The following is a 21103-nucleotide window of genomic DNA, read 5'->3' on the forward strand; positions in this document are numbered from 1 at the left end:
GGCGCAGCTACCGGGCGGCCCTCCCCGCTGCAGAAGCCGCCCTGCCCAATCGGGAGCCAGGACACCCCCATTCCCCGCCCCCCACCCCCTCCACCCCACAGCGCATCCCTGGAGGGTGAATCCGCTGATTGGGGCAGCGACCGAGGGCAGCCAGGCCCTCCCGCCAACCTCCCAATGTGCCACCTGGCCCTGCCCTGGGCACCCCACCTGGCAAGGCCCCCCCAGCCCCTGCAAGGCCCCCCTCGGCCAGTCAGCACCGCCCCGCGTCCATCACGCCCGGGAGCGGACGCGCAGACGCCCAGGTCGCCGCCCGGGTTCAGTCCCCGCTGCGCAAACACGCGGCCCCCCGCCGGCACCTCCTCCTGGTGAATGCGGGTCCCCGCCTGGCGTCCGGGGGCAGCGGGGCCCGTCCCGCGTGACAGCGCCTCCCGCCGACGTCATTTCTTAATCGTCCTGTGCGGGGGGGGGGGGGGGGCGCCGGGAGAACCGCCCAGAAACAGCGCGTTCCGAGGGCGCTTCCGGCGGCGGAGACGCGGAGCGACTCCATTCATTCATTCAGCCCCGCACAGGGGGCGGCGGACGGTTCGGGGCGCGTCCTGCCTGGGCGGGGGGGGGGGCGGGGGGGGCAGGGATCTCAGGGCATCGGCCTGGCCTCTGCCCGCCCCCAGGCCCCTCCCCTCCACCCGCACCCCAAAGCCAGAGGGCGCCCCCCCCCCCCCCCCCCCCGCAGCACGGATGGCCGCCAGCCACCGTCCCGCACCCGGTTCCCCACGGGGGCAGAGGGGACGACGGGAAATTAACTCCGTCAGGGCAGGGAAGTTTCCGGAGGAAATCCCATTTGCAACCCCCCCCCCCCGGGTCTTTAGGGGCGAAGGAAGGTTCCCCCAAGTTCAGAGGGGTCGGTTCTGGGCGGGGGGTCCCCGGGGACAGGTGGGAAGGACAGGGGGACACGCCTCTAGACCGGTGGACAGCGGAAGAGCTTTTTTAAAAAATATGTTTTTTATTGACATCAGAGAGGAAGGGAGAGGGGGAGAGAGAGACGTGGATCGGCTGCCTCCTGCACGCCCCCCACTGGGGATGGAGCCCGCAACCCGGGCCTGTGCCCTGACCGGGAATCGAACCCCGACCTCCTGGTTCATGGGTCGACGCTCAACCACGGAGCCAGGCCGGCCGGGCTGCAAAGGCCCATTCCTCGCTGGAGCTCCACACGTCCCCGTCCCCATCGGCCGTCCTCCGGTGGGAGCCAGGCTGACGGAGCAGCCGACACCCTGGCCCTGCCTGTCCCCAGGCGGAGGGAAAGGGGTTCCCCGAGGCCGTCACCCCAGCAGTTCAATGCCGCAGCCCACGCGTCAGACCAGCGACACGCCACCCTCGGCCCGTGGGCCGGAGGGAATAACAGGGTCCCACTCCCCCCCAGGGGGCCCAGGAGGGTGGGCGTGAGGTGCGGTGCACACACCACATGGGTGTTTTTTTTTTTAAAATATATTTATTGATTTTTTTACAGAGAGGAAGAGAGAGGGATAGAGAGTTAGAAACATCGATCAGCTGCCTCTTGCACACTCCCTACGGGGGATGTGCCCGCAACCAAGGCACATGCCCTTGACCGGAATCGAACCTGGGACCCTTGAGTCTGCAGGCCGACGCTCTATCCACTGAGCCACACCGGTTAGGGCCACATGGGTGTTTTTATTGTCCCCGTGTCTGCACGGAAGGATGCGGAGGCTCAGAGAGGTTCAGGGACCTTCCCAAGGTCACACAGCGAGTCAGGAGTGGCCCTGGGAGCCGAAACCGGTTCTGCCTGACCCTGTCCGTCTCTCTGCTGTCACCACTGATAAGCCCCAAAGTGCCGCCTGATTAATCCTGTTTGTGCAGAAGATAAACACGAGCAGCGAGGTCAGAGGATGGGACCCCCCCCCTCACCCCTCCAGCAGGGGGGGCACCCCGCACACAGAGGTGCACGCGGAAATCACACAGCTGCCCGCCAAGGGAAGCCCTGGTCCAACACCGACCGACCACTCCTGTCCCAGACATGTTTCATGTGGCCCACACGGTCTGTACTTTAAATGGAATTTGTTGCCAATAATGAAAAGTCAGTAGATTCCGGAGAGGAAGGGAGAGGGAGAGAGAGAGAGAAACATCCGTGATGAGAGAGGGTCATGGGTCGGCTGCCTCCTGCATGTCCCCCACCTGGGGATCAAGCCTGCAACCCCGGCCTGTGCCCTTGACCAGAATCGAACCCGGGACTCCAGCCTGCAGGCCCACGCTCTATCCACTGAGCCACACCCGCTAGGGCTTCTACTGATTTTTGGAGAGTGGAAGGGAGAGAGAGGGAGGGAGACACATCCATGCGAGAGAGACACATCGATTGGTTGTCTCTCGCTCCTGCCGGGACCCGGATGGGGACCACGCTTGCAACCGAGGTACGTGTCCTTGACTGGGAATCGAACCCTGAACCCTTCGGTGCGCTGGCCAACGCCCCAACCCCTGAGCCACGCCGGCCAGGGCTGTAGGGCACTTCTGTGTGTGAAATGTGAGGCCTGCTCCATCCGCTTCTCGCTGTTCGTTGTTCCTGCACCCACAGCCTCCGAGTACAGCCCCGGCCCCGCCCGCTGGGGGCTCTGGGTGCGCACCGGCCTTCGCACCCTGGACCGGGCGGCCCTGCGGAGTGCGGTCCCACAGCGCCCCCTGGTGGCCGCGCCTGCACTGCCGGCCTCCGGAGGGCCCTGGGCAGGACTGGGCCTGAAAACAAGAGGGGGAGGAGGAGGGGGAGAAAGGGGGAGGGGAGGGGAGGGGGAGGGGGGAAAGGGACAGCCACACCCAGGCGGCTCTGCGCTCTCCTCCTGCAAATCACCCCCAAAACTCCGCTGCTCCCCCATCATTTATTCAACAAAGACTTGCTCGCACACACCCCGGAGGAGCCAGGCCTGTGCCAGGCGCTGGGGCGCAGGGGTCCCCCGCAGAGACCCCGGCCCTCCCCGGGGAGCTCAGGGCCCCAGGACGCAGACAGCGTGAAACCAGTCCAGATCCAAACGCCAAGGGCAGGTGCTGGGCGCCTTGGAGGCCAAAGCGAGGGGACGCCGCCTCCCCGGAGGAACGGGGAGGAAGCCAGGGGCCAGGAGAGGCGCGGGCCCTGCCTCAGTTTCCTCACCTGTGACACTCGCCTCCTTCTCCTGCCGGGGCGTCCCGTCGGCGCTCCGGGGTGCCGAGGCCAAAGCGGGGGAGCAGGAGCGGTCTTACCAACTGCAGCGTCTCTGGGTCGGATCCTTGCGCACCCACACCTGCTGGCCCTGCGATTCCCACCCGGCCGGGAGCATCGGGTCCCGCCCCCCCAAGAACCCCGCCCTCGGGTTCCCATTGTGTTTAAAACCCAAACTACAGGGCCCTGCGGACTCGCCCCGGCCTGACTCTCCAGCGCCCCCGCCCGGCCCTCTCCGCTCACTGCGCTCCAGCCACCCCACCCACTTCCGGCCTGCGGGTTGCTACCCCAGGGCCTTTGCACAGGCAGGTCCGTTCCTAAAGGGCTCTTTCCCGGATTCCTTCCCATCCTGCAGGCCGCGGCGTGAACGGCGCTGTTCAGAGGACACTTCTAGAAACACTCAACCCCTGAGTGGCACCCCCAAACCACCACCTCCTCTCATCACGTCACCTCGCTTTTATTTCTTCCCTGCCACGCCCTGCTCTCTGCAGGCATCTTACCTACTCGCCTACCTGTTCACTGCCCATCCCCCCCCCCCCAGGCGGGCAGGGACGGGCCCTGCTTTGTCCCCCACAGTATTTCCAGGGCGGGTAACCCTGGGGCGCTATCAGATCCAAGTAGACCCCCTTCGACTGTTTCTGGGGACCCCCGGCTTCCGCGTGCTCTCACGTCCAAAACCCAGATCCTGCTGCTCTTCCTTGGGGAACTGCCCTCCCGGGACAGCCCTCGGCCACGAATCTTTGTCTCCGCGTCTGCAACCGGGGGGGACCCAACCCCAAAGAAGTCCCAGAATGTACACCAGTGTCTGACCCAGGGGGGGTGCCCGGAACGCGTTTGCTGGATGGACGAGTGAGTTCGAATGAATGAACGAGCTCCCTCCTCAGTGCCCAGCAAGTGCTCTCTGCACACAGTAGGCGTCTAATCAATGCGTGCTGGGGGCCCAGCACCTGAGACCTTCTGTAATAGTCCTGGGCCCCACAGAGCAGGCTCGCACACCCTCAGCGGGGAGCTCAGAGAATCACGCCTCTGCACGCCCATGATCCCGCTCCAGGCTAAGCCACAGCCAATTCACATATGCGGCCCTGGCTTCCATTTCACGGGCGTTATTCTTGCCCACACGCTCCTTGGAGAGAGGGTCGAGACGCCTTTGAAAACCTGAAGACTATTCAGAAAACGCTTCCCGGGGGGAAATGCCCAGACACGTGCATAAAATGCAGCTGCTTAAGGTCACGAGTCCCTGGAGCCAGGCTGGGGCCTCAGGCGTGTCCACCCCCAATGGAAGGAGGTCACCTGCAGCGCCTCTGAGATCGCAGGTCTCTGAACAACCTGCGGGGACAGCTCGCCCCCACGTGGCCGAGCCAGGAATTGCCCAGAAAGGAACCTAATTTTGTAGGACCCTGAAGGGACCTTGGGACCAGGCCCTGTGCCTGCCCGGCTTTGCCCCGGTTTATGGGGCGGAAAGCCAGCAGTCGGGAGCCCACCCTGTGATGGAAGAAACGCACAAGCCTTAGAGAATCTCTGAGTGTAGCTGAGCCACGCTGACGGCCACTCCCGGGGGGCAATCGCAGGAGCTGGGAAAGTGGGCCGCAGCGGCAGGTTTACAGCTTCAGAAAAAAATCTCTCTATATATACTGATTCCAGAGAGGAAGGGAGAGAGAGAGAGAGACATCCATGATGAGAGAGAATCAGGGATCGGCTGCCTCCTGCACGCCCCCTACTGGGGATCGAGCTCGCAACCCGGGCCTGTGCCCTTGACCCGGAATGGAACCGTGACCTCCTGGTTCACAGGTCAACGCTCAGCCCCTGAGCCCTGCCTGCTGGGCTGTTTAGCCATTTTTATGTTCAGACCATCCTCTGTGGTTGCTGTTGGTCCCTGAGTCTGCAGGGCCCCCCTGAGCTCGTCAGGGTCAGTGCCTTTTTGTCCACAAGCCTCACCCCAAGGGCTGCGGGCGGAGGCGGAGGCGGGGCGGGAGCTGCCGAGGTCACGGGCCCCGTCCCGAGGCTGACGTGGACGCTCAGTGACCGAAATCCCACCTGCGTGTTTGCCCTGGAGAAACGTGTCCCCCCACCGTGTGTTGGTCCCTGACCCGTCCCAGCTCCTGGCACGGCGCCTGGCGTACCGCAGTGAAGGGAGGAGGAGGGTGCTGGGAGAGTTCGCCATAGAGGCCAACAGGAGACAACTTCCACCCGTGGGGAGGGACCCTGCCACCGTCTGTACCTTGGAGACCATGCAGCCATTCAAGAGAGCAGAGACATGCCCGGCCGGCGTGGCTCGGGGGCTGAGCGTTGACCTGTGAACCAGGAGGTCACGGTTCGATTCCGGTCGGGGCACAGGCCCGCGTTGCAGCTCAATCCCCACCAGCAGGGGGCGTGCAGGAGGCAGCCGATCCAGGATTCTCTCTCCTCATGGATGTTTCTCTCTCTCTCCCTCGCTTCCTCTCTGAAGTCAGTAAAAATATATTTATTTATTTATTTATTTTTCAATTTTTTATTAAGGTATTATATGTGTACATATCTTACCATTGCCACCCCCCACCCCACTCCCATATATGCCCTCACCCCCCAGAGTTTTGCATCCATTGGTTAGTAAAAATATATTTAAAAATAAATAAATGTACACCTAAAATGTGAAACACACGCCATGTGGAAATTTTAAAATAACGGAGAGGCAGGTAGGCGGCCCAGCCTGAGACTCGGCAGCTTCCGGAAAAGAGCTCTTGACTAAGAGCCCAAAACGCCCCCAAAAGCTGCCCCTGACCCCCCACGCTCGCACCCCCACCGGCAGACAGGCCTCTCAGACGCGTGCGCACTTTTTAAAAGGTTTATTACTTCAACAGTGGGTTCTTTTAAAAAGATGATAAAACTCATTTTCTTCCAGTAGAAAAGAGACAGAGGCGCTCCCCGGGGCGGGAAGCCGCGTGGATGGGCCGGACCCCAGGCTGCAGGGCCCTGACCTCCCGCCTCCGGCCGGCACCAAAGGACGGGGCCCTCACGGGGGGCCACCCCGGGGGCCGGCTCAGGAATGCAGCTCCACGTCATTTCACCGGAGGGAGGGGGCTCCCCACACCCAACCCCAGGAGGCCAGAGTCCTGTGGGGGTGAGGGGCGGGGTGGGGGGCCGGCTCTGAGGCCCGTGTGAGGGGCTGTGCCCCACCCACCGGCTTTGGCACGAGAAGTCTGCGCCGGGGCTGGGCTTCGGGGCCTATGAGCCCTGTCTGCTGGGTGAGCCCCACGCGGGCCGTGGTGTCCGCAGGCCCATGGACGGGGCGCTGGGGCCCAGTGGCCCACTGGCCAGGACTCGCCCACACGCCCATGACTGCCCTGGAGAGAAGGTTCCAGAACAGTCCCCGCTGGCGAGCCGCTCCCGGAGTCCCCTCGGTAGCATCTCCATCCCTGAGCGTGTGTGACACACCTGAGCACACGGACAGGTGTGGGGGGTGCAGTGTGTGGTCACACGCGTGCAGCTCAGACGTCGGGGCTGGCAGGCTGTCCGCTGAGAGGGTCCTGAAGAAGCGGGGCGCAGGGGCTGGGGAGCCAGGCTGGCTGAGCCGCAGGGCTGGGCTGGCTCTCGGTATCTCGGGGACCCTGTGGAGAAAGGGGGAGCTGGGTCACCAGGCCCCGCCCCCACCTATAGCCCCGCCCCACAGCCCCCTGCCGTCCGAAAGCCCCCCTCCCTCCCCGTCAGCAGCACCCCTCTATCCAGTTCAAGATGAGAAAAGCGAGGGACCTACGGGCTCCCCATCGCACAGACACCGTCTTGCCCTGCCCTTTAGGGGTGGGGAAACTGAGGCCCAGCGGGACCTGCCTGATGCCGGGATGAGGGCAGAGCGGGGAGCCCAGGGCGCATGTGCAGTACTGTTATTGCGGCCAAACGGCAAGCACCCCAAAGCCCGGCAAGCACCCCAAAGCCCGGCGCCAGGAGGAAGGCGTGACGTCAGTGGGGGGCGGGGGAGGGGGAGGCAAGCCAGCGGCAGGCGGCACACACACACACACACACACACACGCACACACGCACACACACGCACGCACACGCACACACTCCACACCCAGACAAGGCGAACCCGGCCCGCGTGGCTCCGTGGCTGAGCACGACCTGTGAACCAGGAGGTCACGGTTAGATTCCCGGTCAGAGCACAGGCCCGGGGTGCGGGCTCCATCCCCAGTGGGGGGCGTGCAGGAGGCAGCCGGTCCGTGATTCTCTCTCATCATGGATGTTTCTCTCTCTCCCTTCCTCTCGGGATCAATAAAAACATTAAAAACACATCCTTCGGGCCAGGGGAGGCCGCATATCCTGCCTTCTCCCAAGCAAGGCAGCCCCTCGGCCACCCCAACACCCAGGGGCAGGGCAAGCTCCCCAGGGCCTGGCCGGGGACACAGCCCTCCACCCCTTCCCCTCCCTCTTCCTCCTCCTCCTCCTCCTCCTCCTCCTCCTCCTCCTCCTCCTCCTCCCCCCCCTCCTCCTCCTCCTCCCACCCCTCCTCCTCCTCCTCCTCCCCCCCCTCCTCCTCCTCCTCCTCCACCTCCTCCTCCTCCTCCTCCTCCTCCCCCTCCTCCTCCTCCTCTTCCTCCTCCTCCTCCTCCCCCTCCTCCTCCTCGCAGGGCCTGCAGCACCTGCCAACACAAACACTTCTCATTTTCTACTTTACTTCCTCCTCCCGGAGGCAGCCAGCAAGCGGAGGCTGTGCCTCCCGGCTCCGTGGCTCAGGCACCTACGGAACCCCGGGCAGGCCCAGGAGCTGGAGGGGCGCACATCACCAGAGACGGTGACGTCCCTGGCCGGTGGCCGGGCTCGATCCCATCAGGGCCCGTGCCGGCCTCAGCCCGTGGAGGCATCCGTACGCGGAACAACAAACTGATCGCTCTCCCGGGTCCATAAACAAATTTCCAAACAAACCCAGGGACCCGGCCCAGGAGGGGGCTCCGCACCCCCCGGCTGCCTCTCCCGCAGACGGTGCCCCCTCAATCCCGTTTCCGGGGAACTGCGAGCAGGTTTTCGGGACGAGAAGTCACTCCCTCTTCCCCTGAAACTCGGGCCGAGCCGGCAGCCTGCTGCTGTTCCTCCGTTGTTGGGTGCATTTGACCGTTCCCCTCATCCAGGCAGCCCCACCCTCGGGCCGCGGGCTGGCTATTCCGTTGGCGCTCCAGGGGTGCCCGGTTCTGTCCTCCTGGCCAGTCCCCCCAGTTCACGTGGACCCTGGCTTCAGGATCCCCGCAGGGGCCCGCGGAAACACGGCCTCCGGCCCGGCGTCCAGAGCGGGTGAGGGGGGAGCTGCCGGGGCAGCAACCGTCCCCGGAAGAGGCTCCCGCACCAGAGGTGGGTTCCTTTCTTTCTTTCTTTTATTTAATATATTTTATTGATTTTTTACAGAGAGGAAGGGAGAGGGATAGAGAGTCAGAAACATCGATGAGAGAGAAACACCGACCAGCTGCCTCCTGCACGCCCCCCACTGGGGATGTGCCCGCAACCAAGGTACATGCCCTTGACCGGAATCGAACCCGGGACCCTTCAGTCCGCAGGCTGACGCTCTGTCCACTGAGCCAAACCGGTTAGGGCTCCCATTGATTTTTTAAAACATTTAAAAAAAATATTTTTCTACTGACTTCAGAGAGGAAGAGAGAGGGAGAGAGACAGAAACCTCAGTGACAGAGAGAATCCGGATCGGCTGCCTCCTGCACGCCCTGGTTCATAGGTCGACGCTCACCCACTGAGCCGTACCACCGGGACCATTTATTTTTTTTAAAGAGAGAGTGTGGAAAGGAGGGGAGAACGGACGTGAGAAACATTGATCTGAGAGAGACACATCAATTCGTTGCCTCCTGCAACCGGGGCCGGCTATCAAACCTGCAACCCAGGTACATGGCCTTGACCGGGGGTCGAACCTGCGACCCTAAGGTGCATGGACCGACGCTCTAACCACTGAGCCCACCGGCCAGGGCGAGGCTGTCGCGCCCGAGCTTGGAGAGGCCGCCGTCCCACACCTGGATCCGGCCTTCGCCAACACAGCCTTGTAGACAAGACACCAGCCCACAGAACACGAGGCGCCCCGGTTGGGGTGGGGGGCAGGGGGAGGGGGGGGATGCTGCCATTCGCTGGGAACCCCAGAAGGGCGGGCGTTGCTCCCAGAGCAGAACAGACAAACGGGGTCTCTCAGTGCCTCGACCCTCCAGGGGAGCTCAGGCCGAAGAAGCGCGACCAAGCCCGTCCGAGTGCGGGGTTCTGCTCACTACGGGCGGGGTTCCCGGTACCCACCTACAGCCGGGCCTCCTGCAGCACCGTGCCCTTGGGGGCCGTGGTCATCAGGGACTCGGAGTAGGCCTGCATGGCCTCCTTGTCCCGCGAGCCCTTCTTATCGCGGCTCCAGAACAGGTAGCACCTCTCCTGGAAGAGACCAGTGCGGTTACGGGCGGCGGGGGGCCTCAGGAGCGGGAGCGGGGTCACGCGGCTGCTTCCCAGAGGTTCCGGAGGCCCGGGGGAGGGTGCGGGGTTCTAGAGTCCGACACCCGAGAGAGGGGGGCTGGGCGAGATGTGGGGAGTCCCCGTGTCTTCGGGAGACACGCTTGGTGCGTCGGGCAGGCCGCGTTGAAAAGCGTGTGTCCACTTGAGAGTTTAGGAATCGCGGTGGGAGGAATCGGCCGGGAATCAGCGGGTCGAGCAGGGGGCATTTTAAATCAACCAGAAACAGGGATTTTTCTGCTAAAAGACTTCTGATGTGTCCGGTTGGCGTGGCTCAGTTGGTTGAGCGTCGACCCGTGCACCAGGAGGCCGTTGGTTCGATTCCCGGTCAGGGCACATGCCTGACTTCCCGGCTTACGCACCAGTAGCGGGTGTGCAGGTCGATGTTTCTATTTCTCTATCCCTCTTCCTTCCCCTCTCTTGAAAATCAATAAAAACACATTTTCTTAAAAAAAGTGAATCATACATTTAAAAAAAATAGACTTGATTCTTTGTAAAGAGCGAACGGAGAAGAAACACTTCCCTGAAGTTAAAATATGTTGAGTTCACCAGCAGGTGGCCCCTTTGCTGTTGTTTTCTTGTTGCTGGTTTTTAAAATACGTTTTTATTTATTTTTAGAGAGAGAAGAAAGGAGAGGGAGAGAGAGATATAGGAACATGGACGATGAGAGAGGAGCATCAATCGCCTCCTGCACGCCCCCTACAGGGGACCCAGTCCACACGGGCATGTGCCCTGACCGGGAATCGAACCGTGACCTCCTGGTGCATGGGACGAACCGTGACCTCTTGGTGCATGGGACAGCACTCAACCACTGAGCCACACTGGCCAGGCATGATCCTTCTCTTTTTATTAATCGGGACAAACAGCAGCATTTAAGGCTAAGCCGAGACCTACGTCATGGGATAAATTTCCACCACGTGGAGGCCAATGGGACCCGTGGGGAGGGAGCGCGGCTGATGTGTCCATGGGAATAACAGGAGCAACTGCCAGGCTGAGCACCGGGGAAGGGTCGTTACTGCCCAGCAAGCAGGCGAGCAAGCAAGCTTCCCCAAGAGAGAGGAGAGAGCGAGAGCGAGAGCGAGCTCTGAGCAGAGTGGGCGTTGCAGAGAGCCCGGGGCAGCCGGGGCTGGGCAGCCCCCCAAGGCCTGGCCTGGGGCCCCAGGGCCATCAAGGTGGCTTTCTGGCTTGTGAATCCCCAAGGGCTTCTCCGGGCTCCCTGCCACGGAGCCGTGTCCCCTCCCGCCACGCAGCAGCCACCCATCCCCACGGCCCGGGAGCCCTGCACTCACAGGCCCCCCTGGGGCCGCACCTGGTCTCAGCTCTCGCGCTGGCCATTTCTGTGTCCCCCAGCCTGCACGGAGCCTCAGAAATGGTCCGCCGCTCCTCACCGGAGGGGTGTCCATGCCATGAGTGAATAATGAACGAACGAATGGCATCGAGCCAAGAAAGGGTCCTTCTTGTCACCCCTCTTCCTCCTGCCTCTGGAGGCTGGATGCCTCAGAGCCCGTCTCCGCCTCGGCTTCCTTCCGAACACAGCCTGTGCCCACCCTGGTCCCGGCCGCCACCTCGCTCACCGTCCCCGGCGCCTGCCCCTCCCACCGAGGACCCAGCACCGCTCCCCTTAAAAGCCTCCAATAGTCTGGCCGGCGTGGCTCCGTGGTTGAGCGTCAACCTATGAACCAGGAGGTCAGGTTCAATTCCCGGTCAGGGCACAGGCCCGGGTTGCAGGCTCGATCCCCAGTGGGGGGCGTGCAGGAGGCAGCCGATCCCTGATTCTCATCGCTGATGTCTCTCTCTCTCTCTCTCCCTCTCTCTCTTCGTCTCTGAAATCAATAAAAACATATTAAAAAGTAAAGATAAACTAAAATCGCGCACGTGGCCCAGTCGTGTCCCTCCGGGGCGGCCCTGCTCTAGCCCCTCCCGGCCGCCATCGCCTTTCTCCTCAGTGACGTGATGTCGCTGATTTGCCTGCCCGTCTCCCGCGGGAATGCCAGCCCGGCCGGGGGCAGGGACGGTGTCTGCCGGTTCAGCCCCAGCCCTGCGGGACCCGCAGGCCTCCCGGGACAGGCGGGGAGGTGCAGGCGGGACAGGAGGTGCAGGCGCCCCCCGCACAGAGCCCGCCCCCGCCCGGCCCCCACTCACTTGGCTCCGGATCTGGTAGACGACGGGGCCGAGCAGCAGGAGGCCGCCCAGGGCGAGGAGCGCGAACTGCGCGTAGTGCAGCACCTTGGGCAGCAGCACCAGCTGCGAGTAGAACGCCCGGAGCGGCTCGCCCTCCATGGCCCCTCTCTGCGGGGGAGAACGGCAAACCGTGGGCTGGGCCCACGTCCCTGCCCCCAGGCCCCTTCCCCATCGCAAGCCTGCAGGGGCCTCCACTTCTCCCAGGGCCACACGGAGAGACTACATTTCCCAGACTCCCGTGCAGTTGGCATGGCCACGTGACCTCATTCTGGCCAATGGGATGAGGGCACAGCGATGAGACACCTTCCACATCTCCCCCGGGTTCTCCCCATCACTGTCCCCACCCACTGATTCTGAGGGTCTCAAGGGGGGGGGGGGGGGGGGGGGGGGCCCACAGGACGGAGGAGCCTGCTGGCCCGAATGGCTGCGTGGAGCCGAGCTCGGCCTCCCACCGGCCCAAATCCGACTGGGCCGTGACCTTGACATTCTGAGGCTGCCTGTTCTGGCCCTGAGTTCACTCTAGGTTTTTTTAAAAAAATATCTTTTCATTGATGTCAGAGAGGAAGGGCGAGGGAGAGAGAGAGAGAGAGACATCCATGAGGAGAGTGAGTCATGGACCGGCTGCCTCCTGCACGCCCCCCCCTGGGGAAGGAGCCCACAGCCCGGGCCTGTGCCCCAGACCGGAATCGAACCCTGACCTCCTGGTTCCTGGGTTGATGCTCAGCCACTGAGCCACCCCGGCTGGCACGAGCTCACCCTGGTTTAAAATGAACGAGGCCAGGCCCTGGTCCGTGTGGCTCAGTGGTGAGAGGGTCCGGTTCCTGGTCACGGGCGCGTACCTGGGTGGCAGGTTGGATCCCGGCCCTGGTCCGGGCATGTGCAGAAGGCACCGTGTCTCTCTCATCAGTGTTTCTCTTTCTTTCCCCCTCCCTCCCTTCCACTCTCTCTCAAAAAAAAAAAAAAAATCAATGGAAAAACACATTCTCGGGTGAGGACTAAAGGGCAGCTCAGTTAGTGAGTGTCTCCCGACCCGCGAGGTTGGGGTTCGGTCCCTGGTCCGGGGCCACATGAAGAACCAGCCAGTGGATGGAGCCGCTCGGCTCGCTCTCCTTCCACAAAACGAGCGAGGCCGGCGGGCCTGGGAGCGGAGGAAAGGTCCCCCGGGGCCGCCGCCCGAACCCACTCCCCGCGGGGAGCAGGCCTCCGGCGCCTTCAGGGACATCAGGAAGCGGCTCCGCCCTGGGGCTGGGGGGCGACTTTCATTTTTGGGGGAGCCCCCGTCTGTGACCTGTGAGGTTTCTCGGGGTCGCTCAGGCCCCCAGGGGGCGCCCCTGCCCCACGCCTCCGGCCTCCAGTGCCCGGCGGCCTCCCCCGGCGGCCTCCCCCCGGCGGCCTCCCCCCGGCGGCCTCCCCCGGCGGCCTTACCTCCTCAAACCACAGCAGCGGCAGCACCACGGGCGCGATCTTCCTGGTTTGCCTGGAAAGGAGGGAGACGGCCCGTGAGGCGGTCCTCGCCCTGGTTTCCGGGGTTCAGACTGGGGCCAGGAGGGCTCTGAGCACCGACTCCCGGGGGGCTGGGGCGGGCACCTCCTGTGTCCTGGCAGGGAGCCGCCCGAGATCTTTTCAATTGAAAACTCACAGCTCCCGGGGCGGGCTCAGTGGTGAGCATCGCTCATGAAGGTCAGGGTTCGGTTCCGGTCCGGGCACCGGCCCGGGTTGCAGGCTCGGTTCCCAGTGGGGGGCGTGCAGGAGGCAGCGGGTCCATGATTCTCTCTCTCCTTTCCTCTCTCTGTAAATAAAAATATGTTTTAAAAAAGAAAAACACCCAGTGTGGGAAAGGGCTCCGCTTTGGTCATTACCGTCCTTGTTAGATATTCTTTCTTCTTTTTTTTAATATTCCTCATCTTTTTAAATTTTTTTTATTTTATTTTTTTTAATATATCTTATTGATTTTTTACAGAGAGGAAGGAAGATGGATATGGATAGTTAGAAACATCGATGAGAGAGAAACATCGATCAGCTGCTGGGGATGTGCCCACAACCCAGGCACATGCCCTTGACCGTAATCGAACCCGGGACCCTTCAGTCCACAGGCCGACGCTCCATCCACTGAGCCACACCGGTCAGGGCTCCTTGTCAGATATTCTGAGCCCCGCCACGAGGGGGCGTGCTGAGGGTCCGCGGCACAGAGCCGGACCGGACTCAGCCCAGAAAGCCACGGCCCGGGCCCGCTGAGCTCACACCGCCACCCACGGGCGGACCCAGAAGACACCACGGAGACACCTGTGTTCTCAGAAGCGGACAGTTCAGGGCAAAGAGACTTCCTCCCCCGAAGTCCCCGCGCCGTCCCTCCTCCGCCTCCAGGTGGCGCTAAGCACCGCGGGGAGACCAGCTCCCCTGAGGCTGTCCCAGGGCAGGGACATCAGGCCGCTGTGGGGGCCGCCCCGCCCCCCACTCCGGTTCACAGGGACACAGAAGCCCAGGAGGGTCAGGATAGAGCCCCCCCCCGCCCCCGCCATGGGCTCTGCTGGCCTGAACTCTGAGCAGCCTCCATTGGGCCGACGAAAAGCCCGAAAAGCCCAGTGAGGCCCTGAAGGGTCTCGGGTTCCATTCCCGCTCCAGGGCACACACCTGGCAGGTGGCAGGTTAATTCCCCCCCCCCCGTGGGGGGGGAGGGGGATATGGGGGAGGCAGCCACTCCATGCGTCTCTCACATGGATGTTTCCCTCTCTCCTCTCTCCCCCTCCCTCCCTTCCATGCTCTCTAAAAATCAATGGAAAAAATACCCTAGGCCGGGCTCTCCCAAGGTTGTGGGTTCGATCCCAGGCCAGGTGGCTCAGTGGTGGAGCGTTGACCTAGGAACCAGGAGGTCACGGTTCCATCCCCGTCAGGGCACAGGCCCGGGTTGCTGGATCCCCAGTGTGGGGCGTGCAGGAGGCAGCCGACCAATGATTCTCTCTCATCACTGATGTTTCTCCCTCTCCCTTCCTCTCCGAAATCCATAAAGATACACCCTGGGATGAGGATTAACAACAAAAGCCCACGGAGCAGAAAGATGAAGGTGCGTGTTTCCTCCCCGCGGCTCCCAGAGCGGTTCCCAGAAGCCCCTGCTGCTGCCGCCAGGGCTCTTTCCGGGGACGTTTCTAGATGAAACTATGCCGAGGAGGGCCCACACCGACACACGGTGAACCGGCCGCACCCGCCTCGGCTCGGCCAAACCACCAGGTCACAACCAGAGCCGGCAGGACGGGAGCCGGGACCTCCCGCCCGGCTGGTGGGAGGGCAGCCCCGTGGGAAACAGCCCGCAGTTCCTCACACGTGAAGCACAGGGGCCGCCCGACTCAGCAGTTCTGCTCCGGGTGTCCGCCCGAGAGAGCCAGACCCCGGGCCCCAGGCCGTGTCCGCCCACAGCCACAGCGGCTGAGTCACAGGCCCCAACCAGAAACGGCCGGGGCCACTCAGTGGCTGGATAAAAGGTGGCCCGGCCACAGTGGCCTAGGCGCAGCCACGAGCAGGAGGGGCGCGGAGCCCGGGGCAGCGAGGACGGGCCGGAGGACACGGGCCGGTGAGAGGGGCCCACAGGGGCTTCGGGCCCAGTGACCCATGGACAGGAAACGTCAGAACAGGAAGCAGATGGGTGGCTGCCCGGGGCGGGGAACGGGTGTGGGGTGTCTCTTCGGGGTTGGTGGAAATGTCCTAAAGTCGGGGTGATGCCTGCCCAACGCTGTGAACACCCTACAGCCACTGAATGGTGCTGCACCGTCTTCACGGGGTGGGGTTTGATAGCGTGTGACTTAAACCTTGATAAAGCTGTTATTAAAAAAAAAATAATAATAATAAATAAAATGGCCGAAACTGGTTTGGCTCAGTGGATAGAGCGTCAGCCTTCGGACTCAAGGGTCCCGGGTTCGATTCCGGTCAAGGGCATGTACCTTGGTTGCGGGCACATCCCCAGTGGGGGGTGTGCAGGAGGCAGCTGATGGATGTTTCTCTCTCCTCGATGTTTCTAACTCTCTATCCCTCTCCCTTCCTCTCTGTAAAAAATTAATAAAATATATTTTAAAAAAATGAAAAATGGCCGGGCCGGCGTGTCTTAGTGGTTGAGCGTCGACCTATGAACCAGGAGGTCAGGGTTCTATTCCTGGTCAGGTGGGTGCAGGCTCCATCCCCAGTGGCAGCCCATCCATGATTCTCTCTCCTCATGGATGTTTCTCTGTCTCTGTCCCTCACTCCCTGCCTCTCTGAAACCAATCAAAATATATTTTAAAAAATAAAAACAAAATCGGTGCTTAAAAGAATGCCTCCTCCGAAGTGAACTGTCACGTGAGGATGCTGACAGGTTTCCGTGTCAACCCTTGGTTTTGCCCGGGTTTCGTTTCTGCCCCTCGCTGGGCGCCAGGCACGCGATTCAGCGAGAAACTTCTGTCTGGGGGGAGGGGGAGGTGCGGGAGAAAAGGGGGGTCCTGGGGCGGGGCTGTCGGGATGCGGGGGGGGGGGCCGACCCCTCCCTCTGACCGGCCCCACTCACCCGATGCCTTCGACGGCCTTCATGTACAGGCTGATCTGCATCTTCACCGAGCAGTTCATGGGGATCCCCGTGACCTGCGGCAACACGCACAGTGAGGGCCGGCCCGGCCCGGGACACCTGCAGAGCCCCCTCCCTGCCCCGGCCGGACGGGCCTGGCCCAGCTCCCGGCCCGGCTCTGGGGCCTCCTCCCGCTCTACAGCCGGGGTGGAACGTCCGGCCCTCGGGCTGAACAAGGCCGAGAGAGCATTTGGCCTGGCCCTGCCGGGCATTCGAGGTGAGTTAATGGAATGTTTGACCGGCTGGCGTGGCTCAGGGGTTGAGCATTGACCTATGAGCCAGGAGGCCAGGGTTCGATTCCCGGTCAGGGCAGTGCTCGGGTTGTAGGCTCGATCCTCAGTGGGGGGCGTGCAGGAGGCAGCCGATCCATGATCCTCTCTCATCATGGATGTTTCTCCCTCTCCCTCTCCCTTCCTCTCTGACATCAATAAAATATATTTTAACAAATGTCTGACAGCACTGGCCGCGGTGTCTCTGTGGTAGAGTGTTGGCTCATGCACCCAACGTTGTGGGTTCAATTCCAGGTCAAGGGCACATGCCTGGGCTGCACGGTAATTCCCTGGCCCCTGTCACCCTTCGAGGTGTCTCTCTCACATTGATGTTTCTCTCTCTTCCCCCCCTCGTCCCTTCCGCTCTCTCTAACGGTCAATGGGGAAAACCCTCAGGTGAGGATTAGCCACAAGGAAAGGAAACGTTCACCAAATCCCCGGGCTCAGGCTGAAGCTGATCGTCGTGGTGGCCCTCGAGCGGCGTCTAGATACCCGCATGGCCCCCGCTACGCCTAACCCCGCGGTCGGCAAACTCCTGAGTCCGCAGAGCCAAATACCAACAGAACAACGACTGACATTTCTTTGGAGAGCCACATTTTTTAAACGTAAACTTCTTCTAACGCCACTTCTTCAACATAGACTCGCCCAGGCCGTGGTATTTTGTGAGAGAGCCACACTCCAGGGGCCAGAGAGCCGCATGTGGCTCTCGGGCCGCGGTTTGCCGACCACGGGGTTACCAGGCAGCCCCGGCTGCTCTCCCAGGCGCCCAAGGCAATGGAAGCAATGAAACGCCTCTCCTGGCCTCTCCCGCTCCAGCCTCCACGCTGCCCTGGAGGAGAGGAGAGGCCGGGCCCTGGTCCTCAGGGTGGGGGTGGGGGCGGGGGTGGGGCGGAGGCGGGAGGGAGACCCACCCACAGAAGTGAGAACCGGACCTCGCTCTCCTGGAATTCCCCAGACGGCCCTTATCTGCAGGCATCCCGGGCCTGGCTGGCACCTAGAAGCCTCCGTAATTGGCAGCTGATAATCCTAATTAATTTACTGTCTTATGACCCTTCTACAGACACCCGCCCTCCTCCGAGATAACTGAGCTCCTGAACTGTGGAGTCCGAGCAAAGGAGGTTTGATATCCCAGGAGCTGCCGAAGCCAGAGAGCCGGCTCCCCTCCCCTCCCCCTCCCCTCCCCTCCCCCTCTCCGACAGCCTGGTGCGGGGGGGGGGGGGGGGAGGGGAGGGGCGGGAGGAGGAGGGGAAACCAACCAGAAATCCCCCCAAAAGTCCCCGCAGGCTGCCGGGCAGGGCTCACCGGGTGGACGTCCAGGAACAGGGAGTGCTCCTTCTCGCTGGGGTGCAGGCCCAGCACGGCCTCGGCCAGGGAGGGGTCGGCGTTGTAGAAGTGGGGGTGCGAGAGAAACAGGGGCGCGTCTGGAAGGCAGAGGGCAGAGGGGGCGTCAGACAGAGGGCGCTGGCACGTCCCGAGGCTTCATGCCAGTCCCGGAGCGGGACACGGGGATGCGGGACGCGGACACGCAGCCGCAGAGCGTGCCTGACGATGACACGATGCAAACGACAATGATTAGACAGAGAGGGTCCCGCCATCCGGGCTGGAAGCCAGCAGGGGGCGCGCTCTGTGCCAGGGGGGGGGGACGCGGGGACCTTCTGGGGAAGGACGAGGAGGTGCCAGGCGGAAGGCGGAGGGCGGCACGGCATTCCAGGAGGAAGGGGTGGCGGGCGAGCAGGAGGTGGGAGGGGCTCAGGAGCACACGGTGTGGAGGGAGCTGTGGGACTGAGGCTACAAAGGGGACTGGAAGCCAGGTTTGACCTTGGGGGCGGGGGGCGGGGGGTGCGGAGGGAGCATCGCCGAGCCAAGCAGCCAGGATCACGGGCTCCGTGCGCCCGTGGCCAGGTGGCCAGGTCTCCCGACGCCCCGGGAGGGAGGGAGACACACCTTCACGCTCGCCCGGCAGCCGGTCTGGTCCGCGGGAGGGACGCCGGCGAGGGAGAGGGGGCTGACCTGTCTCCGGAGCGGGGAGTGCCCACCCGGAGGCGTGAGGGCCAGCCGACCCAGCGAGGCTCCGGGCACATCGCCCGCGGCCAGGACAGCGCGGGGCCTGCCCGGCCCGGAGGGCAGCGGAAAAGGTGGGCCGGCCTCTCAGAGGAGGCCCTGGCTGGTGGCTCAGTGGTTAGAGCGCCGGCCAGCTCACCGGTGGGTGCTGGGTGGCAGGGTCCATGCCCGGCCCCGGTTGGAGAGCACGCGGGAGGCAATCCATCGACGCGCCTCTCACACCGATGTCTCTCTCTCTCTGCCTCTCCCCGCCCCCCCACTCCCTCTAAGAACCAATGGGGAGTCTCCCTGGGTGAAGATTCACGAAAGACAGAGACAGATGACGCTGGAAAGCTGTTCGAGCCCCGAGCACCAGCAGACACTTCCTCCTGGAGGTGGTCAGACAGACAGACAGACAGAGCACGGAAACACAAACCCTCCTTCCCCGTGGGTCCCCGGTCTCCCAAGCCACCTCCCGGCACCTGTGACGTCCCCACGTGCACCCGAGGGACGATGTCCCGCAACCCGGACACCCCGTTCCCCGTCTTCCCGTCTGCACCGCGAGGGCTCCCGTCAGAGCAAACGCCGGGACCCACTTTCACTGGGGGCGCAACCCAGGCTCTCGGGGAGGGAGGCGGTCCCCCAGCCGGGCCCCCACCTTGAAGGTGGCGCGTCTCCACCAGACCCCGTGGCCACGCCTCCAGGGCCGGGGAGCGCAGTGGGCGGGGCCAGGCTGCCATCACCTGCCCCGGCTCCCGCCCTGGCGTTTGGCCAGCACCCAGACATGTGCTTCTTTCTGTTATTTCCAAACAGCCCTCGAGAACCCGCCCAGGTTGCAAGTGCTAATTAATTTATAGCTTTATGGCGACCTTATCTAATTGCCCGGATCACCTGGGACTGCGATCGGGGCTGTTTGGAGCCTGGGGAGGGGAGAGAGCTCCGGGGAAGGCAGATTGTGGGCCGTCTTATCTCCAGATGAAACCCTCAGGAAGGCAGGAATCACGCACCGAGACACGCACAGGCCTGTCCCCGCTGCCCCAGAGATCACGCCTCAAAAACCCAAGACCCAGACGCCCGTGAGCAGTAACAGGCGAGGAGCGTGGGGTGTGGTCCCGGTGGAGTGCTATACAGCCAGGAAGAGGCGCTGCACCCCACGGCCACAGGGGTGGGCCTTGCGGAGGAGACAAGGGGCAGAGGGCCCAGAAAAGGGGATGAACGGAGAGCGCCCCGAGTCCATGCCCACGGAGCCGAAGGCAGGCGAGGCAGGGCCGCCGCCCACCCGCCCGCCGCCCACCCGCCCACCCGCCCGCCGGCCGAGGGAGCGGAGGGGGTGGCGCTGAGGCCAGAGAACACTGTGCCCGCCCGCCCGCCCCACGACCGCAGGGCCGCCCGGCGAGAAGCTCCAGAACAATCCACCAGCCTCTCTTCCTCCCGGGCCGAGGTGCAGGGCGCCTGCCGGAGCCTCATTCCCAAGCCCCAGGGCGCGGTGTGGAGGCCGATGAGCCCGGGAGGGGACGCGAGGCCTGGATGACCCGGCGCTGCAGGGCCCTCGGCCGCCACCGAGGTCAAGGACGCGGCCGCAGGGCGGCTGGAGACCTGACGCGGGACCCGGAGCCTCAGGGCTGTTTACAGTCCGGGTTTGCGTCCCAGGTCACGGAGTTCGTGGGGTTTTATTGCGAAGGCAACTGACAGCCGCGGCTTCTTCTTTCAGGTCACCTCCCTGCGGCCGCGTGACCGCTGGCCCGACCGGCTTATCCAGAGCAGGGAGGCCGGGACGGGCGCACAGCAGATAGCCCTCACCCACCCGCCCTCGGGCCTGAGGTCACAGGGCCGGGTGACCGTCCCACCTCGGGCCCTGAGGTCAGGGGTCAGGGTGACGCCCGCCCGAGGGCCTGGGGTCAGGGGTCAGGTGACCGCCCGCCCGCGGCGGTGACACGCACTGAACCTGCAGGTGCTGAGGTTCTGGATGCCGGACTGCAGGCACGGACAGAAGCCCTCGTTGGGCGGGTAGACGGACCCGTTGGCAAATAAGGTGTCGGGGGCCTTGAACCGGAAGGTGGGGATGCCCTCGTACACCCCGGCCTCCTGGTAGACGAGCTTCATGGACCTGCGGGGACACACGGGGTGGGGTGACCCCCGGAACGCGGCGCTGCCACCAGCAGGAGGCAGCCGATCCACGATCCTCTCTCATCATCGCTGTTTCTCTCCCTCTCCCTCTCCCTTCCTCTCTGACATCAATTAAAAAAACATTTAAAAAGTAAAATAAAATAAGAATTTAAGAAGTGAATACGCACAGCACAATCCCCTCCCGCTCTGACCCCCGTGGGGGCACACTGGCCTGGGTCCCAGCCAGGACACAGCTCTGAGGACCAGGGACCG

General features: G+C 63.3%; 1 protein-coding gene across 3 annotated transcripts in view; it reads right to left on the reverse strand.

The window, feature by feature from the left end:
- Positions 1-5991: 5991 nt before the first annotated feature.
- The window catches only part of SCARB1 (scavenger receptor class B member 1), a 35497-nt gene continuing 20385 nt past the window's right edge, over positions 5992-21103 (reverse strand). The window contains exons 7-13 of one of the 3 annotated variants that reach the window (XM_054712659.1): positions 20665-20831; positions 17987-18105; positions 16359-16432; positions 13256-13307; positions 11792-11938; positions 9446-9574; positions 6692-6780 (exon numbers count right to left, since the gene is read on the reverse strand). In XM_054712659.1, the coding sequence (XP_054568634.1) occupies positions 9446-9574; positions 11792-11938; positions 13256-13307; positions 16359-16432; positions 17987-18105; positions 20665-20831 (688 nt within the window). In that variant the 3' untranslated portion in view covers positions 6692-6780. Of the gene's footprint in view, positions 6781-9445; positions 9575-11791; positions 11939-13255; positions 13308-16358; positions 16433-17986; positions 18106-20664; positions 20832-21103 lie in introns of all 3 variants that reach the window. The other 2 variants (XM_054712658.1, XM_054712657.1) reach the window with 2 other exon arrangements.

This window comes from Eptesicus fuscus, chromosome 23 (assembly GCF_027574615.1).
Source record: "Eptesicus fuscus isolate TK198812 chromosome 23, DD_ASM_mEF_20220401, whole genome shotgun sequence".
Taxonomy (NCBI): Eukaryota; Metazoa; Chordata; class Mammalia; order Chiroptera; family Vespertilionidae; genus Eptesicus; species Eptesicus fuscus.